Source organism: Oryza sativa, chromosome 7 (assembly GCF_034140825.1).
Source record: "Oryza sativa Japonica Group chromosome 7, ASM3414082v1".
Taxonomy (NCBI): Eukaryota; Viridiplantae; Streptophyta; class Magnoliopsida; order Poales; family Poaceae; genus Oryza; species Oryza sativa.
Window position 1 is genome coordinate 28,405,020 of NC_089041.1, and position 17,726 is coordinate 28,422,745.

The 17,726-nt window shown below is 48.7% G+C and overlaps 5 protein-coding genes across 8 annotated transcripts; 1 reads left to right on the plus strand and 4 right to left on the minus strand.

Moving 5' to 3' along the window:
- Positions 1 to 1,414: 1,414 nt before the first annotated feature.
- Positions 1,415 to 4,533, minus strand: LOC4344219 (inactive beta-amylase 9). The gene is made up of 4 exons (XM_015790708.3): positions 4,175 to 4,533; positions 3,600 to 4,094; positions 3,408 to 3,517; positions 1,415 to 2,441 (listed from the first exon to the last, which is right to left on the minus strand). Exons 1-4 carry the CDS (start codon positions 4,391 to 4,393, stop codon positions 1,679 to 1,681), a joined length of 1,587 nt encoding a protein of 528 aa, XP_015646194.1. The 5' UTR covers positions 4,394 to 4,533; the 3' UTR covers positions 1,415 to 1,678.
- Positions 4,534 to 5,077: 544 nt separating this feature from the next.
- On the plus strand, positions 5,078 to 6,223 carry LOC112939688 (homeobox-leucine zipper protein HDG12). The gene is made up of 2 exons (XM_026027222.2): positions 5,078 to 5,506; positions 5,616 to 6,223. Exons 1-2 carry the CDS (start codon positions 5,078 to 5,080, stop codon positions 5,988 to 5,990), a joined length of 804 nt encoding a protein of 267 aa, XP_025883007.2. The 3' UTR covers positions 5,991 to 6,223.
- A 1,434-nt stretch (positions 6,224 to 7,657) lies between these two features.
- LOC4344220 (zinc finger protein CONSTANS-LIKE 13) lies at positions 7,658 to 10,760 on the minus strand. Of its 2 annotated transcripts, none has more exons than XM_015789950.3 (4): positions 10,010 to 10,760; positions 9,299 to 9,490; positions 8,395 to 8,699; positions 7,658 to 8,088 (listed from the first exon to the last, which is right to left on the minus strand). In XM_015789950.3, the coding sequence occupies exons 1-4, from the start codon at positions 10,559 to 10,561 to the stop codon at positions 8,001 to 8,003; spliced, it is 1,137 nt and encodes a 378-aa protein (XP_015645436.1). In that variant the 5' UTR covers positions 10,562 to 10,760; the 3' UTR covers positions 7,658 to 8,000. The 2 variants fall into 2 exon arrangements, with proteins under 2 accessions (XP_015645436.1, XP_015645435.1); XM_015789949.3 differs by having other exon boundaries at positions 9,299 to 9,496.
- Positions 10,761 to 12,595: 1,835 nt separating this feature from the next.
- On the minus strand, positions 12,596 to 15,627 carry LOC4344221 (uncharacterized). 3 transcript variants are annotated; one of them, XR_001547266.3, is made up of 3 exons: positions 15,140 to 15,627; positions 14,080 to 14,945; positions 12,596 to 12,960 (listed from the first exon to the last, which is right to left on the minus strand). XR_001547266.3 is itself a non-coding variant. In XM_015789664.3 (2 exons), the coding sequence occupies exons 1-2, from the start codon at positions 15,499 to 15,501 to the stop codon at positions 14,291 to 14,293; spliced, it is 1,017 nt and encodes a 338-aa protein (XP_015645150.1). In that variant the 5' UTR covers positions 15,502 to 15,627; the 3' UTR covers positions 13,853 to 14,290. The 3 variants fall into 3 exon arrangements, 1 of the variants encoding a protein (XP_015645150.1); XR_001547265.3 differs by having other exon boundaries at positions 12,596 to 12,964; XM_015789664.3 differs by lacking the exon at positions 12,596 to 12,960 and having other exon boundaries at positions 13,853 to 14,945.
- A 753-nt stretch (positions 15,628 to 16,380) lies between these two features.
- Positions 16,381 to 17,560, minus strand: LOC136357520 (uncharacterized). Its single transcript, XM_066312798.1, has 2 exons — positions 17,291 to 17,560; positions 16,381 to 17,159 (listed from the first exon to the last, which is right to left on the minus strand). The coding sequence occupies exons 1-2, from the start codon at positions 17,558 to 17,560 to the stop codon at positions 16,533 to 16,535; spliced, it is 897 nt and encodes a 298-aa protein (XP_066168895.1). The 3' UTR covers positions 16,381 to 16,532.
- Between the last annotated feature and the right edge of the window lie 166 nt (positions 17,561 to 17,726).

Sequence of the window (17,726 nt, forward strand, 5' to 3'; positions counted from 1 at the left end):
TGACTATCATGGATTGAGATCCTCTGGCTTCACACAGAAGCACAATGCTATGACTTTAGGGTATTCTTAGCTGTCCAATTTGCAGCGAATGGATGATATCGATTGCTACAGTACACTACAGTAACACTTAAATAGTACCTTTGCCTAGTATATTTTTATTGTTTACCATTGCTGCTACAATAAATAACTATAAATCATTGTTTCGCACGGTAGCACAAGACACAATTTATTGTGCTTCTCTGCCATTAGCACCTAAAGTCAGAGGAGTTGGATCCTCCTACCATAGGCCCTATTTTCTTTCCCTATACATATATATTTTCTTCACACTTGTACATAGAGATGGCCAAAAGGCCCGAGGCCTGACGGCCCGGCCCATGGCACGGCATTTTGGCCCGGCCCAAGCACGGCACGGCCCGACGGCAGCCTGGCCCGACCACCGGGCCGTGCCTGGCCCCTCCACCGGCACGATGGGCCGGCCCGGCACGATGGGCCGACAGCTAGGCCCGATACACAAAAAAATATGGGAGTAAAAATAGACATATTATATGCTATGGACGAAAGAATAGGGACCTAAAATAGACTTTTTTATCTATACATATGTCAGCCGAAGAGGAGGGATGGAAAATAGACTTATTTTAGCTATACATATGTCAGCCCAAAGAGGAGGGAGGAAAATAGACTTATTTTAGCTATACATATGAAATAGCCCAAAGAGGAGGGACGAAAAATAGACTTATTTTAAAAAAGGCCCGATGAGCCACCCATGCCTTTGGGCCGGCACGGCACGGCACGGCCCGACAGCTGGTGGGCCATGCCTGGGCAGGAGGTGCAGCCCATGGGCCGGCATGGCCCGGCACGAAGTGCCTATCGGGCCGTGCCGGCCCGATGGCTGCTAGGCCATGCCCAGCCGTGTCGGGCGGGCCCTTTGGCCATCTATACTTGTACATAGTTTTTTTTACTATATTTAATGAAATTGGCATCTTACCAATGTGTTAAAAAAAAGAAGAAAATATTGAGTTGGATGCAATCTCCATAGAGACAAAAACATTATTACATGATATTCATGTACAACACTTCAAAACCCGATCCACTAATACTTGGATCATCCCATCTAAAGTACTACTAAACTGATGATATTTCATCAGCACATCAGGCAATTCAGAGACTATACATCAAGAACCGGAGAGTTTTCTGACAAAAGGAACTCTTGACATTAGCACTTGGAGCAAAAATCAAAGAAGATGCGAAAACGTGGGTCCTAGCAGGAGCCAGGCGATTATTCTCGCTCCTACCATAGGCGTCTTATTTTCTTTCCATGTACATATATATTTTCTTCACACTTATACATAGGTTTTTTACTCTATTCAATAAAATTAGCACCTCGCCAGTTTGTTAAAAAAATTAAAAATTGAGCTGGATGCAATCTCCGTAGAGACATGAAACATTATTACATGTATATCATGTACAACACTTCAAAATCCGATCCACTAATACTTGGATCATCCCGTCTGAAGTACTACTAAACTGATGATATTTCATCAGCACATCAGACAATTTAGAGAATATACATTGTAAAGTTTGATCCCGTTTTCTTTTTAAAGTGGGATGGCTTTTTTATATAAAACGTCGGCAACGGCCTCAGCATTTGAAAATAAAAAGAGAGTAGTAGTTGGAGAGTTTATACTGGCTGCGCCTCCATGGCGTTGGGATTGTCGGCGACGTCGCGGTCCTCGTCCTCGTCGGGCCACTCGCCGCAGACGACGCCGCGGACGAACTCGACGAAGGCCGGCCAGTGCTCCGGCGAGAAGAAGGCCTCGCCCATCCGCTGGTAGGTGAAGTGCCCCGGCCTCATCCGCTCGGCGGTGAGCACGTTGCTCCGGATGCGGGAGAAGCTGCTGGTGTGCGTGACGACGAGCGACGCGTTCTCGCCGGCGATCCTGGCGCCGTGGCGGCGGCACGCGTTCTTGATCTGCACCAGCAGCTGGTCGGGGCTGGACCCCGTGATCCGGTGCTGCTTGTTCATGCACACGTCCATCCCCGGCACGATCACCGTGCACCCCCGCCGCGCGAACATCTTCGCCACCGGGCTGTACCCGTTCTTCCCGCCGCTCTTGTAGAATCCGGCCACCGCCTCCGCCGGCCGCGACCGCGCGCCGTGCCACCAGTGCATGAACGGCACCTTCGCCGACGCCTCCACCGGCGTGTCGCCGAGCGCGCCGTTCGCCACGGCGAGCACGCGGTCGCCGTGCCCGACCAGCTGACCGGCGTACCACGAGAGGAAGAAGTCGCCGTACGCGCTCTGCCACGACCCGCCGTGGTCGTTGAAGAAGCCGCACGCGTCCGGCGAGTCGCCGTACCGCGGCGCGTCGTGCGGGCCCGACAGCCCCCACAGCGGCTCGCCGGCCTCCGCCGCGTGCCGCCGCAGCTGCTCCAGCATGTACCTGTTGATATATTGTTGGAATTAATGAATGGGCCTTAGCCCACTCGAAGATTAATTCTTTGGAAAATCACAAAAGCCCACCTCATGGGATGGCATGCATGTGGAGTTTAGTACCACCTTGCTTATTCTAGGAGAGGGGGACCTCCTTAAAAGGGAGGATGCCCTCCTAGCCACTTGAAGCATGTGTGGTGGAGAGAAGAGGGGAAACACATGAGCGCTCGCTCGCCTCGCCTGGCAGGCGGCGCGCGTGCACGACGTACGCGTCGAATGGTCCGAAAAATTGGCTCCTCACCCGCGCAGATGCAGCCTCCTTTTGCAGTTTTGTTTTGCTGCAAATTCGGATTCGTTTTTGTTTTGGAAACGTTCCGAAAAATCCGGTGCGTGCAAACGGCGTGGAGTCCGGATAAGTTACGCGCGACTTATCCGGTTCGGTTACGCGCAGTAGAGATCGTGCGGGCGCCCTGATCAAGCGATCCTTCTCTATATAAACCGACCCGCCGTCTTCACGCAATATATGCGAAAATCAATCTAGGGTTTGCCTCCTACTCTGTACTGCGCCGTCGCTCGTAGACTACTCCATCTCGCTCGCCGGCGTGCACCAGCGATCGGGAGAGCAGGTCTCCGGAACCTCTGCCTTTGACGTCCTGCACCGGGAGAAGGCGGCAATAAGGTTTTTGGGAAGCGCTTCGCGCGACTGCTCCCTGTTCGTTCGCGACGGCTCACCTTCCTCTTCGCTCGCGTGTTTCGTGCCTTCGTAGACACCTGCGAAAAGTTTCGACCAAGCAGCCGGTCTTTTCGTCACCTCGGTACGTGTTCAATATGTTGTGCATATTTGATCTGTTCATGTTATTCTGCGTAGTTTACATGTATAGATCTAATGATGCGTTCATGCTAGTTTTCATCTGTAATGTCATGATTTATTTATGGAATAAATTAAATCATTATATGCCCATAATATCAACAGTACCTGTCGTAGCACTGGAACTCGCCCACGCCGGTGAACCCCTGCCCGTCGCTCCCCGGCGGGTACGACGGGTACCGGAGCTCGCCGTTCGGCCCCAGCCCCACCGTCACGTCCTGCGAGAGGAGGAAGAAGAAGAACGACACGTGTCACTCACTGGAGCATCCATCCATTGCGTGAACGACGACGAACACGTACGGTGATGGTGGAGTCGAAGAGGTCCTGGAACGCGTCGGCGAAGCTGCGGAAGAAGGCGTCGTAGCAGTCGAGCGGCGACCGGCCGTGGATGACGGGGAGCTCGTCGACGGCGAAGGAGAGGCAGTCGTCGTGGCGGCCGCCGGAGCGGTCGGTGAAGAGGATGTCGGGGTCGTCGGCGGCGGCGGTGGAGACCCAGACGGGGAGCAAGGGGACGGCGCCGCCGGGGGAGCCGTGGAAGTGGAGCGTGACGCGGAGGCTGAGCCCCTCGTCGCGGGCCATGTCGGCGACGGCCCTGTACCCCGCCCAGCTGAACCGGTCCGGCGACTCCGGCTGCGCCACCGACCAGAACACCGGCAGCTCGACGCCGTCGGCGCCCAGGAGCTTCACGGCGCGCATCCCGGAGGTCACGCCCCTGGCGCTGTTCACCGTCGCGCCGTCCGTCACCGTGTCGATCGGCAACCCCACGAACAGCCTCGCCGGCTCGAGGTCGTCCACCTGACACACACACACAACCACATCATACCATCTCGAATTCTCGATCGATCACCATTGCTAGCTCCAAAGAAAATCAATACCTCATGGTTCTTGTTCTTGTGATCGGCGGTGGCGTAGCCGAGGAACCGGCCGAGCCCGGCGGCGCTCAGCTCGTCCCTCCCGCCGCCGCGACGCGCCTGGCTGAACCCGACCCTCGCCGGCGCAATCCAGGCGTTCTCCCGGCGGACGGCGCCGCACCTCGCCGCGTGGTGATGCGTTGCCAGCACCGAGCTCATGGCGCACATCGCCGGATTGCTCATCGGCGATCGACACGAGAGGAGAGGGAAGGAGAAGGCGACGTGCCGGCCGCGCTTAGCTCTTAGCTTAGCTAAAGCTCGCGTTGGCGTTGGCGTTTGGGGCTTGGGATGCGTGCGCCATCGGCTCGGTTTATCGCGGGAAGAAGAAAAATGGCGCGCGCGTTTGGAGGCGCAGAGCACGGAGCGCGCGTGAGCGTCGGGAGCCCCCTAATCTTGGTTGGGTAGGTGAGCTGGCGCTATAGTTGGCCAAAAGGCCCGACCCATGGCTTTAGATGGCCATATGGCTCGAGGCCCACAGCCCAGCCCAAGGCATGCCATTTTGGCTCAGCTCGATAATCGGGCCATGCTTGGGCTGCACCCTCAGCACGGTGGGCTGGCCCGGCATGTCACGATCGAAGAAAAATGGAATAAGATCACTTTGACTCCCTCAACTGACCACCGAATCTAAATCATATCCCTCAATCACAATACCAGAAATCTTGACCCCCGAACTGTCAAAACCGGTACAATTTGGCTCCCTTGGTGGTTTTGGAGGGTGGTTTCGCTGATGTGGCGCACACGTGGCAATGTTGACTTGGTCTTTGTCCCACGTGGCATTGACGTGGCGCTTATGTGGCAATAAAATTAAAAAATATATTCATGGCCCATTTATCATATACACAAAAAAAATTTGTGGGACCCACTGACATGTGGGTCCCACATGTCATCCTCTCTTTATCCCTTCTTCCTCCTCTCTCTCATCCCTTCTCTATCTCTCCCTCTTTCTCTTCGTGCGTGGGGAGCGGCGTCCGGATCGGCGGCGGCGACGGAGGGCGGGGGCCAGAGCGGCAGGCAGGATGGCGGGTGGGCGGTCGCTGGAGTTGTGGACCTGGAGGCAGCGGCGGTGGCTTGTCACGGTGGACCACGATTGTGGTGGCGCCGTCGATAGTGTTGCGCAGCCATGCACAGGAGGTGAACTTCGTCCGCTACTGCCGACAGATCGAGCAGGGGCTATGGGCCATCACTGACATCTTCGTCAACCTGCAGCGCGACGCCTACTTCGGCGTGCCACCGCTGCGTTCCCGCCGACTCCCGTCGGGATGCCTCATCGCTAACATGGCCAATAGCTACTCCGAGGTATATGCGGGTTTTCACGAAATCCCCGTGTATGTTCCCCACCTTGCACTAACAATGTGCCACAATGGTGTTTGGTTTCGGCTCTGACATTGCGCGCGCTCATGTGCAGGTGACCAGGGTCGAACACATGGAGGTGGAGGAGAAGAACCCGATCAACGTGCTCTACCGTGACCTCGTGCTGAGCGGCGATGTATTCGGGGCGCACTGCTGGCTCGCCGCGCTCCAGCGCGCGTGCGACCGCTACGCCTCCCTCGTCGCGCTCGGCGTCCCGCACCACATCACCGGAGGTATGCACACGCTATGCCACGCACCTAGCCCAGATCCAGAGCTTCGAATCGGCCACGACGGGCGGCTAGAGGACGGGCCGCAAGGAGGAGCTGCTCCTGCGCCTGTCGCCCGAGGTCCGCCGCCTGGCACCCGCTCGCCGCCGCCTCCACTCGAGCCCCCGCGCCGCCGGCTCATGTCAAGGGGGAGAGAGAGATAAGGGAGAGAGGAGGAAGAAGAAGGGTAGTGAGAGAGAAGATGACATGTGGGACCCACATGTCAGTGGGTCCCACATTTTTTTTTGTGTGAATGACAAATGGGCCCCGCATATTTTTTTTAATTTTAATGCCACATAAGCGCCACGTCAATGCCACGCGGGATGAAGACCAAGTCAACTGATGCATCCGGCCCACGTGGTGTTGGCCGAGGCCCAATAACTAAAGGTTGTCCGGACTCCAACAGTTCTTATGCACACCCACTCGGGGAAATGCCCAATCTCCCTAAAAAACTAGTCTAATAGGGGGAAGGGTGGCTCTCCTTTTTAAGGTGGCTTCCTCCTCCCAAGTTAAGCAAAGTAGGATAATTCAGAGGCTCACACGGTCACCACCCGACTACAACTGGACCACTTGGCCCCTTGTTGCGTCTTTGCCAGCGGGTAATAGTGGAAGATGTCCTTATCATCAACACTACCACATGTGCGCCACGTCAGCGAAACCGCCCTCCAAAACCACCAAGGGAGTCAAATTGTATCGGTTTTGACAATTCGGAGGTCAATATTTCTGGTATTGCGGTCGAGGGATACAATTTAGATTCAGCGGTCAGTTGAGGGAGTCAAAGTGATCTAGAAAAATAGTATAGGGATAAAAGTAGACTTAAATAACCATATAAGGCAAGGCCCAAAGGAAAAAGGAATAGTACAAAATAGACTTATGTCTAGCCTTATGAACACAGCTCACATAGTTGAGGGACGAAAATTAGACTTATTCTGTGGAGAAGCATAATTTGCTGTTGTGCCTTCGGGCCGGCCCGGCACAGCCCGAGTCGTATCAGGCCATGACTGGGCAGTGTGGGCTGGCACGACACGGCCCGACGTGTTGGTCGAGCCGTGACGACCCGACTAACCTCGGCCCAGGCACGGCCGAGCTTAGGCCGTACCGTGCCAGGCGGCCTATTTGGCCAACTATACCCATGGCATGGGGTTTTGGTCCGGCCCAAGCACGGCACCCGTGCCGGCCCGGCCTGACTTTTGGGCCGGCCCATTCCAATGATCAGTGTAGTGAAGCAAAGCCAAGATTTTTAATCTCGTACGTTCTGAAAGCAACTATCAGCAGAGTAACACGATCACTTTCGCATAATTCAGAAACAATTATCTTATTCAAAAAGAAAAAGAAAATCAGGGACAGTTGTCCCTGTGACACTGGTGAAGTGGTGAGTAAAAATACATTGATGACTGATGAGACCACAGTATCCAAGAAACCCTCTGAAAATTACTCTACTGTCTTTTCAAGCATGTGTGAATTGAGATTCTGTAAGTACACATCGCAACAAGATGCTTTCAAGTATCTTTTGGAATCATGCTGAAGTAGATCCTGTCGTACAATGGAGTGCTAGTATTTTTCATCAGGACATCAGCCATGTGCTTAATTTTAGTCGTCCTTTACTTGGTTTTATATAGGTACTTGATCTATAAATTTTGGTCAGCCATTTTCATCAGGGCAATGATCGATCTAGGAATTTTCGTTATGGAAATTCTTGATCTTTTTAAAGTTTAAATTCAGGAGTACATGATAGTGACTTTTTTTTGCCAAAAAAAAAAGAGAATGTGGTGCCAATTTTAGTCTAAAATATTTAGATAGAGGAAATGGATTACATTTTCATCATCTGCCATTAGACAAGCAACTATAGATAACCTTTCTGCAATAACCAGTAGGAGTCTTAAATCAGAATTGGAACAAAGCAACATCATGGCAACACAACAAACATCTAGCACTGAACCTTTTCTACAACGAGACAGAAGAGTTGGATTTGGATCAACTCTCCTCAAATGTAGTTATTACTTCTACTGAACAATGCTACCACACAAACAAAGCTGGGAAAAGAAAACGCAAGGAAATCATATGCTGCCGACACATCAATAATAACATCATGCAAATAGAGGAATTGTATAGCAGGGTCCCTCTTGCCCATGCTAGAAACTGAAACTGATAAGCCGACCAAGAAATCATCATGCCTAGTTCGACTTCGCGAAGCGTCCCTTGATCCTCAATCTGCCATCGGCACGAGCCTTGCGCGATTCGTACCGGATCTGCTTGTCGAATCTGCGATTTTCAGGGCAACACAAGAACATGGATCAATGAATGCATCTCCTTCAAGCTAGGAGGAAAAAAAAATTCAGTAGAATTCCCGTGTCTGTTTGATGTGGTGTGCCTGGATGGTGGTTTTACTGTTTTGTTGGTTGTTCTTGACACCTTTTGTGTTCCAAGTTATTTTGTTTTTGTTAACCATGTAAAGGGTGGAGCTTCAGTGCTCATGTATGAACTTGGTTGGCTGTGCTGGATGTAGAGGCCGGGTTTTTAATCCATTATCTAAAAGGAGGAAAAAATATTCAGTAGAATTCGCTTCACCTTCTGTTCTTCCTCTTCTCCTTGTAGCGCGAAATCACCGTGCCCCTGTCAGGGTAGGCGATGTCATAGACTCCCTTCTTGGGCAGAGCTTGCGTTGGCATTATTGCCAGGGTTGATGGATCATGGCCGCCATTGTCGATGCCACTGCCGCTGTAGCTCATGCTGCGGCAAATCTCTGAAATCTCGACGAGCGAAGAGAGGCATGGCTCGGCAGATGAGCTTGCTGGAGCCTCCTCGCGTGCGATGTCCGTCTTGCTTGCATCGGTAGGGTCAGTGCAATCGGTTGACATGATCCATGTTTCATTCTGTGACAAATTAAAATCAGGATGAGAAAGACAGAATATTGTGGTTTTTAACCCGGGTTAAGGAGTGCTAATAATGAACATGGATTTATTAAAATGCCCATACATGTGGACATGTGACACTCTATTGAAAGGGATTTTAATTTTTGGGATTGAATTACAAAGGTCGCATTTAACACTGCATATAAATATCACTACCAGGACGATATGTTTCAAATAGAATATCATTGATTGAATAGTCTCGGTGTCTCTATTGGTATGAATATGATATTCCAATGCATATCATTTTGTTGGCATTTACTAATACTATGCCCATACATGCATGCTAACTTTGTCGAAAAAGTTTGGAATCATGTTTGATGTTTTTACATACGAAATCTCCAAGGGCTTGTAAGCTAATTTACCATTTGACACATTCCCAAATCCAGAGTTTTTGGCTACTGCTTTTTGCATAATCTTTTTTTTTTATTAAATTGATACTACAATTTGGAAGCAAAAGCCAAATCACGCATGATTTTGCCATACTCTTGTCGTTTACACATTGAATTCAAGAACAAGAACATCAAAAGCATAGTAATTTTTGTCAAGTGACAGAATCAAACCTCACAAGAAGGTACTGTAGTGCTTGCTGCCTCAATGCCAAAATCACCATGCCCAGAAGTGAACTCCGGTGATGCCCATGAAGCCAGCTGATCGCCGGCTACAAAGGTGGCCTGCGCCGCCGCCTCTGACCTGGCAAGCTCCCCTAGCTGCCGGACAACCTCGCCGTCCAGCTCCCCGTTGTCCGGCGAACTCTGATTCTTTTGCACCACACGATTAAGGTCAGACAAATGACAAAATACTACATCCGTTTTCTTTATGTATGATGCCATTGTTTTTTCACATAACATTTAAGTATAAGTTAAGATTATACTCCCTCCGTTTTAAAATGTTTGATACCGTTGACTTTTTAGCACATGTTTGACCGTTCGTCTTATTCAAAAAAAATTTGTGAAATATGTAAAACTATATGTATACATGAAAGTATATTTAACAATGAATTAAATGATATGAAAAAAAAATAAATAATTACTTAAATTTTTTGAATAAGACGAATGGTCAAACACGTACTAAAAAGTTAACGGCGTCAAACATTTTGAAATAGAGGGAGTAGTTTATTTGATGATGAGACAAGTCACAACAAAATAAATGACTTTTTAATAATTCTTTTAAATAAGATGAGTGGTTAAAAATCAACGGTGTTATCATGCATTAAAATTAAAATAAGAGAGGGAATCTTGATGGTGAACAGTAAAAGCACTATTGCTACCTACCTCAGGGGAGGGTGGTGTGAGGAGAGGTCGGAGGCCATGGCAGGAGGTGGTCGGCACGATGATGTCATCCAGGCTCAGCACCTGTGGCGCCTCCTCCTCCCAGCTCGCGGACCACCAGCCGTCGTCGGCCGGCTTGTCGGAATCGCCGCCGACGACACCGAGGATCGCCGCGAGCTCCCCGATCGACGGGCAACCCGTGTACCCTTCCACGGCGGCGCGGTCGTCGAGCGGCAGCTCGTCACCGCCGCCGCCGATGCTGCCGCGGCGGAGCCTCTCGTCGAAGTCGCAGCTGGAGCAGAGGAAGCCGTCGCCGCGGTGGAAGGCGGCGGCGGGCGCGGCGCGGCAGGCGGAGCAGAGCGGCGCACGGGCGTGGCGCGTGGACACCGTGTTGGCGGCGTGGACGTGGCGGTCGCACGGCAGGCACAGCCTCGCCGAGTCGGCGCGGCAGTACACCACCGCCGGCAAGCCGCCGCAGAAGTCACAGCACCGCGCCGCCGCCGCGACGCCGCCATCCACAGCTAATTTCTTGGCCGGGTCGTCATCCCGCGCCATGGATACACCCGAATCAAGAAAAGCTTCACGTGTACTACAGCTCGATCGGGAGGAGATGGAGATGGAGATGGAGATGGAGATGGAGATCAAGTGAAGCGAGGAGGAGGCATAAGAAGAAGCGAAGGAGGAGGAGGGCAAGTGTGAGGATGCAAGTGTGCAGTAATGAGCGAGCTGAAGACGATGGCTCGAGAGTGAGAGTGAGAGCGAGACACTTTGCTGGAAATGACAGTTTTAGTCCTCCAATGCAATGCAAGCCATATGTGCATGCAATGGAAAAAAGCGAAAAGGGCCGAGGCGTTCGTAGGTAGGGCGGGTCAAGCCCACATGACTTGTCACCACCGTAACCAGAAATTATAGAAAACTAGAGCTAGGACAGTACTTGACTAATAGAGAATTAATTTTCTAAAAAAATATATGGTAAATTAACAAAATTTAAGCAAGATTTTGGAGGCACGACTAGGACTCAAGCTCTAGCTACTCTGGGCCTGCCTCCGCCCCTGGTCACCGCATGCGTGTGAGGAACATAACGCTGCTACCTCGCATCGCATCAAATAGTATAGCTACAAAATTAGGGTTCAATTCGGGGATGACAAGAGTACAACTCTACCGTCTTATATTATAAGCTGTTTTGATTTTTTTTTAAATCAAACCTTTTAAGTTTAGTTAAGATTGTAAGAAAATATAGAAATATTTCTAACACAAAACGAATATATTGCCCAATATATTTAATGTTACCTTTAATAAATTTAATGAAACTACTATGTATCATAGATGTTGCTAAAAATTTTTCATAAACTTGATCAAATTTAAAATAATTTAAAAAAATCAAAACAACTATTATAAAAGGGAGAGAGAAGTGAGCTATAACAATGTGAGACGTCCTGGTGTTAACACGCAGTGTCGCACTGACCCACGCACAGTCCACGGTACTTAGACGTAGGAGTTGACAGAACTCTTGTAGAATCTGGGAGATTTCACACGATGAACACAACGTAAGATAGATTTTGTGGGAGTCGGAATAGAACTTTTCGAAACCAAACAAACTACTACTAAAACTGTTTAACCATGAACACTCAAACATCAAACATGTTAAACTTAAAGCTTTGTATTGAATTTTTTAACACCGGAGCCTGGAGGCTCTTATCATGTACTACTTGCTACAGTCAAAATTTAAATCTTTCTCTTTTTTTTTGAAAAAATGAGTTTTTTTTCAACATATCTTATTTTCCAACTTTGGTTTTTTATAACCAATAATACATATATATATGTTAGTTGCAATCCCCGGGGGAATCGGGAAACCGATTCCCCACTCCGCCTACACGTCTTGATCGGGGGCGCCAGCCGATCTATTGGCAGTGGACCCCTCTCACGCAGCGCTAATATATAAAGAGAGGGAGCCGACAGGCGCGCGAACCAAGGTTGGTCGCTGCACACACACGGACTCCCCATCACCTCTAGATCCGCACCTAGCAATCCTAAAGAGCATCCACAATGTACTCCAAAAGTAGTCCATAAGCAATATAATATTTGATTCAGCCACCTAGCAATATTGTGGAACTAGTCCATAGGAAAGAAATAACAAAAGCTACCCATAAGTATATGGGCTGCCTATAGAGAATAAAATATATTATTTGTCTCTATCTTTTCTCTCCTACTAATACTATTTGCTATCCATATACATTGTGAAGGTTACAATAGTTAAAATTCATATATGTGGGTCCTATCTCTATGGACTACTTTTGTCATATACATTTGTTGTTGCCCAAGACTCTAACAATATAAAGTTTTGTTTGTAAATTACTACCTCTGTTCTAAAAATAAAAACTTTATTTCAAACTAGGAATATGAATTATAAAAGATTGTATTTCTAACTATTGCACCAAGACTTGTCGATTCTTAGTTAAACATAAAGTCGTCCTAGGAGGGTTAGTGTTTTTGGTTGCTTCCTTCATTTTTCTATCTATGGCTTAATTATAGGGCGTAGTTTAAACAATTGTGCATGCTGATCTGAGCATGAAAGGAACACGTCAGCTCTGAGAGCACAAAAATCTTAAGCCTTTGTGATGAGAAAATCATCTGAGAGTTACTACTGTTGAAACTGGTAGATCGGACGGAGTGAATGCACAGAAGACGCCATCATCCAATGCATCTTCGTTTTAAGTACATAGATACTACTTGCACAAGGAAGAGGATGCGAGTCTCTTTCGAGGATGGTTACACTGACCCGTCTAGATACAACAAAAGGACGCGCTCCAAGGGGTCCCCGGCGCCGGCGGCAGCGATTTCTTCAGCCTCCGACGGCGACGGCCACCCTTCAGCCTCTGCTTCCTCTTCCTCTTCTTCTTCTGCAGTCTTGTCTTGGACCAATTCAGGCGTGTGATGCTGCCACCTGCAATACACTGGCTAACACAAAAGTTGACAATAAATTCAAGGCACCCCCCATTGGTGTATGTATGTATCATCAGCACAAAGTATATGCATATGATCATATTTTAAAGTCCAACAGTAGCAGCTGCTGAGTGCTGACAAGCAAGGATCAACTACAGTAAGTCAGCAACATAACCTCATACTGTATGTAGTACTAGCTGAAACAGAATTTTGTCGAAAGGAAAATCACCTGGCCCATCATTTTGTAAGAAAACATGATGGTTTCTTGTGGAGTCATTACATGAAATGGGGTATTAGGAGATTAAGTTTGTGTAGAGAGAAGGAAAATAAGCTGAATACTCAATGTGCAGGCAAAAATACAGCCGTGAGAGGATCGGTTATGGAGGCCGCTGATGCGCAGCGGATGCTTTAAAGAAGAATCAAAAGAACAATGATTCTTTAGCCCCACAAAGCAGAAATAAATCTTGAAATTGAGAGGATGGACCAGCCAATGTCACATGTCAGCATCTTTAGTAGTACAGAACCCAAGCTAGGCAAAACCCATGAATCATGATAGAAAGGGCATATGCTCAAGTTGAAATGACGGTTATTCTCTTCAAATGAAAAAGTTATTTTCAGGACAGTAACTGATTTAATGATGACTAGTAAGCCATGATTTTTTTGGGGGAATTTAGTATATTTTTTTAGACATGAGAAGATTCAGTCCATTTCACAATACCCCAACATTTCCTGCTCAGATTGGGCTTATACAGATTTGGTCACCACATCAGGAAAGTACCAATTGATGATATCAACAGCTCCATGGTGCACATATGCATCCAACTAATTACCAATATATGACCAACTGTAAGTTAACAATACAATACGCTTATGCATTGAACAATTTATCAAGATACCGTATCATAGCAAAAGTGTACTCCTTGATCATATAGAATAACAGAGTTTTCCTTGTCATATATTACTAAACCTTACGAGGTAATACAGTTCTACTTGACCATAGTAGGTATATTGTGCTCTAAAAATGTATAAGACTTGAGCTACCAAAACATTTCTTGCAGAAAAACTAGCAGCATTACAGTAAATCCAATAATTGTCTCTAATGAAAACTACAGCCTTCAATCGCCACTCACCAGATGTAATTCGGAAGGCTCAAGGGCGATTGGATCTTTCATCCTGAGTGTTGTGTGTGGTCGAAAGTGAACCAACACCCAGCAAACAATGATCTCGATCTCAGGTCAGAGCTCATTGGCATACAACTACAGGCCATAGCTTGCTCTGCACTTCACACCACCAAAATTACAAAATGGATGCCACACCAGTCTATCTTCCAACTATCAAGACTTAAACTTTTGGCCTTCGGAATTCAAACCATATCTCATAATGGTTGAACAACAAGCTATCATGAGTGTGCTTCCCCACATACTCGAGCCCCAATTCCGTGAGCCGCCGTGTGCACTCATCACCACCCAATCTTGAGCAAAACTTAATATTATGTGACACAAAAATCCTCCCTCTCTGTGGCCTCAGCTTCCCTGCAAGCCTCTCGAGCCCAGTCCAAACAAGCTTATCCGGAATGTGAAGGAACACAGCACTTGCATAAATAAGATCATACATAACCGTATCCCCAAACCTGCTGAAATCCATATCCTCCCCTCTCACGATCATTGGCCGCTTGTACAACAGCCCCTGCGCTGGCAGTTCATAGCGAAGTGCAGCCATGAGGGACAGCTCATCCCGCTCCAGACAATGGAACTTGGCCGCCTCCAGAAACCGAATGAAGTGAAGACCGACGCGAAGAGTCCCGCATCCAATTTCCAGAACTTGGTCTCTAGGCGTGAGCGCGGAGGCATTAGCAAGGAATTCAAAGACATCACGGCCACCGGCCCACGGCTCGCCATAGTTACTGTGATGCTCTTCAACCAGGAGCTCCCCGGGGCAAGGCAGCGCAGTGTGGTTAGTTGCCTCTTCATCCGGGTAATGCGAGATCCCATGGTGCCTGCAATTCAGGTGCATTACTAAGATGTTAATTTCAATTGCATCACATTTTTTTCACGGTACTTGACTGCTTGGAACCAACTAGATGAGGTAACCTAACAAGGTCAGACTAAAGCGCAGCGGCGAAGCATTAAATCGAAATGCAGCGATCTGAAGTATGAATCAGTGTGGCTGAGTATTCGATGGGGTTTATACCTGTTGATGTCGAAGAGCTGCTGCTCGCGGGTGCGGGGGTTGATGCCCTTGCGGAGGCGGTGCCATGCGTCGTGGGAGGCGAGGAGCGGGAGGGAGTTGGAGGCGAGCTGAGACTTGAGCCAGGCGACGTCGGCGGGGGAGGTGGTGACGGGCGCCGGGGAGGCGGTGGTGGTGGTGGTGGTGACGGTAGTGGTGGTGTGCGTGGTGGTCGGGGGCGAGCAGGCGCAGAGGTGCGCGGCGGGGGACGGGGAGAGGGACGGTAGGATGAGGAAGACAAGGAGCGCGGCGGAGGAGAGGAGGAGGAGCAGCGCCGGCACGGTGAGCATCCGCGCCGTGGCGGAGGCGCTCGACGGCATCGCCATCGCCGGCGCCGGAGATGGGGGGCGGATCGTGTGCTCGCGCCGCCGCCGGTGGGTTGGGGATCTCGGCTCGTGTCGCGTCGTGCGCGGCGACCACGTCGCCGTGTGTCGGCGGAGACGGCTTCTCTCAAGGTGGAGGCCGGCCCAGTGGATGGAGATAAAAAGGAGGCCCACTACCAAGTTGGGCTGAATTTGTCCTTCAAATAGAAAAGTTGGGCTGAATTCTAAGCGACACGACGGATTTTGGCGCAACTACTGGCCTCATCTTTTCACTTATGCTTATTATTATCAGCTAAAATTTATATTTTTAACTTTAAATTTGGAGTTGATTTAGAGATTTTTTCATTGAAGTTCTATTCGTAAATTATTTTTCGTTTGTAAATATGTCGTTTGGCTAATTCCCCCGATAAGCCATTCGATGGCCTCCTACGAGAAAATCTTGGAGCTGGGTTGACACAGCTCTAGATCCATTTATTTTTTTAAAAAAAACAATTGTGTATTGCTAGCTTCTGTAATCCATGGAACAAGCTACTATTATCACATATATAAAGTTTGGATGAATCATTTGGTGCATTTTAAACTACTTTGATTTAACGCACAAAATCAAATCCAACGTGAATAGAGCCTTGTGATTTTGGGGCAACTACAAGAAAGTCTTTACTGATTTGATGATTTTCCACAAAGTTCACCGGTTGCAACTCAAGCAAAACAAGCATTTAACAAACATTTTGCATGAAACATATAAATAGATAGCTAAAGTAATAGATTGATGCATTATGAAAATTACATGGAGATTGCAAAAAAAAAACATAACTTGTGTAAAAACATAAACAAACAAACATGTGTTTCCAGTGTAGCATAAACATAACTTGTTCAAATACTTAATTGCAAGCCCAAAAAGGCACAACAGAATACAAGAATGTACTAGGAATTTAAATGGACAGACTAAATTGCGCTCTCAACCCAACTGGTGGAGAATCATCCAACAAATTTGTATAAGATTAAACGACATTATTCTTTTCCAAACTAATCTTTCAAGAGAGGAAGTGAAACAATGGCAAGCAGGTTGGGTGTTGTTGTTGATTATCGAAGAAGGTGTGTGGCACCAGGCTCTCCCTAAGCATGTTCCGCGATAGAAGAAGGGCGTCGGGCGGCTTGACGGTGATGACAGTCCTGAATGTCTTGCTCTTCACGTTGTACACCCCCAAGCCATAGGCGGTCCCCATAATGACATCACTATCATTGCCTCCCTCAATGAGGAGAGGACGTTCGAGGGTCATACCTCTCATCCATGGCAGCACGACGCGGTGACGGAGCTCCCACCTCTCATCCATGGCTCCATAACCCTCCATGACCCATAGGTCCACGCCCAAGTATGTGAACTCTGATGCCATGAGGAACTTATCTATGGCTAGCAGGTCTGCAAAGAACTTTGAGGTCACTGGAGGCGACGTCATTTGCTTGAATGTCTCGTCAACCATGTTGAACACCGCCATATGGTTGGTGAGCCTGCCCTCCGGATGCTGCAGCCAATGCAAGTGGCCATGAAGAGCAGCCGGCGTCATCATTGATCTGGTGTATTGGGTGGTACTAAATAGTTCTATCTCAGTGGCTTCCACGTCGAGCCGCCGGGGTTCATCAGCACCGACCGAGAGCCCTTCCTGAAAAGAAGGAGACCGTCGCACGAGGCCAGAAGGGGGCAATACTGTTCACTGATGCCGGTGCGGGGCAACCTCCCTGTTCCACGATTCTTGTATCTAGGGAAGCAAGCGAGGCGTCGCCGCTCGGGCACCGCTGCCTGGTGGTGAGCAGCGACCGATAGCGCGTCCAACTCCATGTTGATCTTGCTTGTTGCCTTACCGAAGGAGTTGTACAGGAGGGCCTCTGGTGGGTGGTGGCGCGCATGATCGGAGAGGAACGTCGGATTGGTGGTGATGCGGCGCCATGCCTTGCAGACGGCACCACAGCGGAGCACGGTCTTGGCTGGCAATCGGAGGAGGATCTCGTAGGTGAGATCACCGTCAATATCCAAGTTACTTACCGTCTGCCTTTGCTTCATCATCTCTACATATCATGTCCTGCTCACATGAAGTAAATAACATTCATAGTTAAAAAGGAATATAAAAATTTGTACTGAAACAATGAATATAAATATTCGTATTGAAATCATGAGCCAATTCTGATATCATGATCTACTCTACGATTGATGCATGAATACGATAGAGTAT

Excerpts from the sequence above, each read along its gene's own strand:
- LOC4344219 (XM_015790708.3), bottom strand. The coding sequence starts at position 4,393 with ATGAGCAATCCGGCGATGTGCGCCATGAGCTCGGTGCTGGCAACGCAT. Across the intron at positions 4,095-4,174 it reads ACAAGAACAAGAACCATGAG|GTGGACGACCTCGAGCCGGC; the intron begins GTATTGATTTTC and ends TGTGTGTGTCAG. Across the intron at positions 2,442-3,407 it reads GAGTTCCAGTGCTACGACAG|GTACATGCTGGAGCAGCTGC; the intron begins GTACTGTTGATA and ends ATATATCAACAG.
- LOC112939688 (XM_026027222.2), top strand. The coding sequence starts at position 5,078 with ATGTGGGTCCCACATGTCATCCTCTCTTTATCCCTTCTTCCTCCTCTC. Across the intron at positions 5,507-5,615 it reads TGGCCAATAGCTACTCCGAG|GTGACCAGGGTCGAACACAT; the intron begins GTATATGCGGGT and ends GCTCATGTGCAG.
- LOC4344220 (XM_015789949.3), bottom strand. The coding sequence starts at position 10,561 with ATGGCGCGGGATGACGACCCGGCCAAGAAATTAGCTGTGGATGGCGGC. Across the intron at positions 8,700-9,298 it reads CTACAGTACCTTCTTGTGAG|AATGAAACATGGATCATGTC; the intron begins GTTTGATTCTGT and ends AATTTGTCACAG. Across the intron at positions 8,089-8,394 it reads GAGAAGAGGAAGAACAGAAG|ATTCGACAAGCAGATCCGGT; the intron begins GTGAAGCGAATT and ends TGAAAATCGCAG.
- LOC4344221 (XM_015789664.3), bottom strand. The coding sequence starts at position 15,501 with ATGGCGATGCCGTCGAGCGCCTCCGCCACGGCGCGGATGCTCACCGTG. Across the intron at positions 14,946-15,139 it reads CAGCTCTTCGACATCAACAG|GCACCATGGGATCTCGCATT; the intron begins GTATAAACCCCA and ends CCTGAATTGCAG.
- LOC136357520 (XM_066312798.1), bottom strand. The coding sequence starts at position 17,560 with ATGATGAAGCAAAGGCAGACGGTAAGTAACTTGGATATTGACGGTGAT. Across the intron at positions 17,160-17,290 it reads CTGCTCACCACCAGGCAGCG|GAAGGGCTCTCGGTCGGTGC; the intron begins GTGCCCGAGCGG and ends CCTTCTTTTCAG.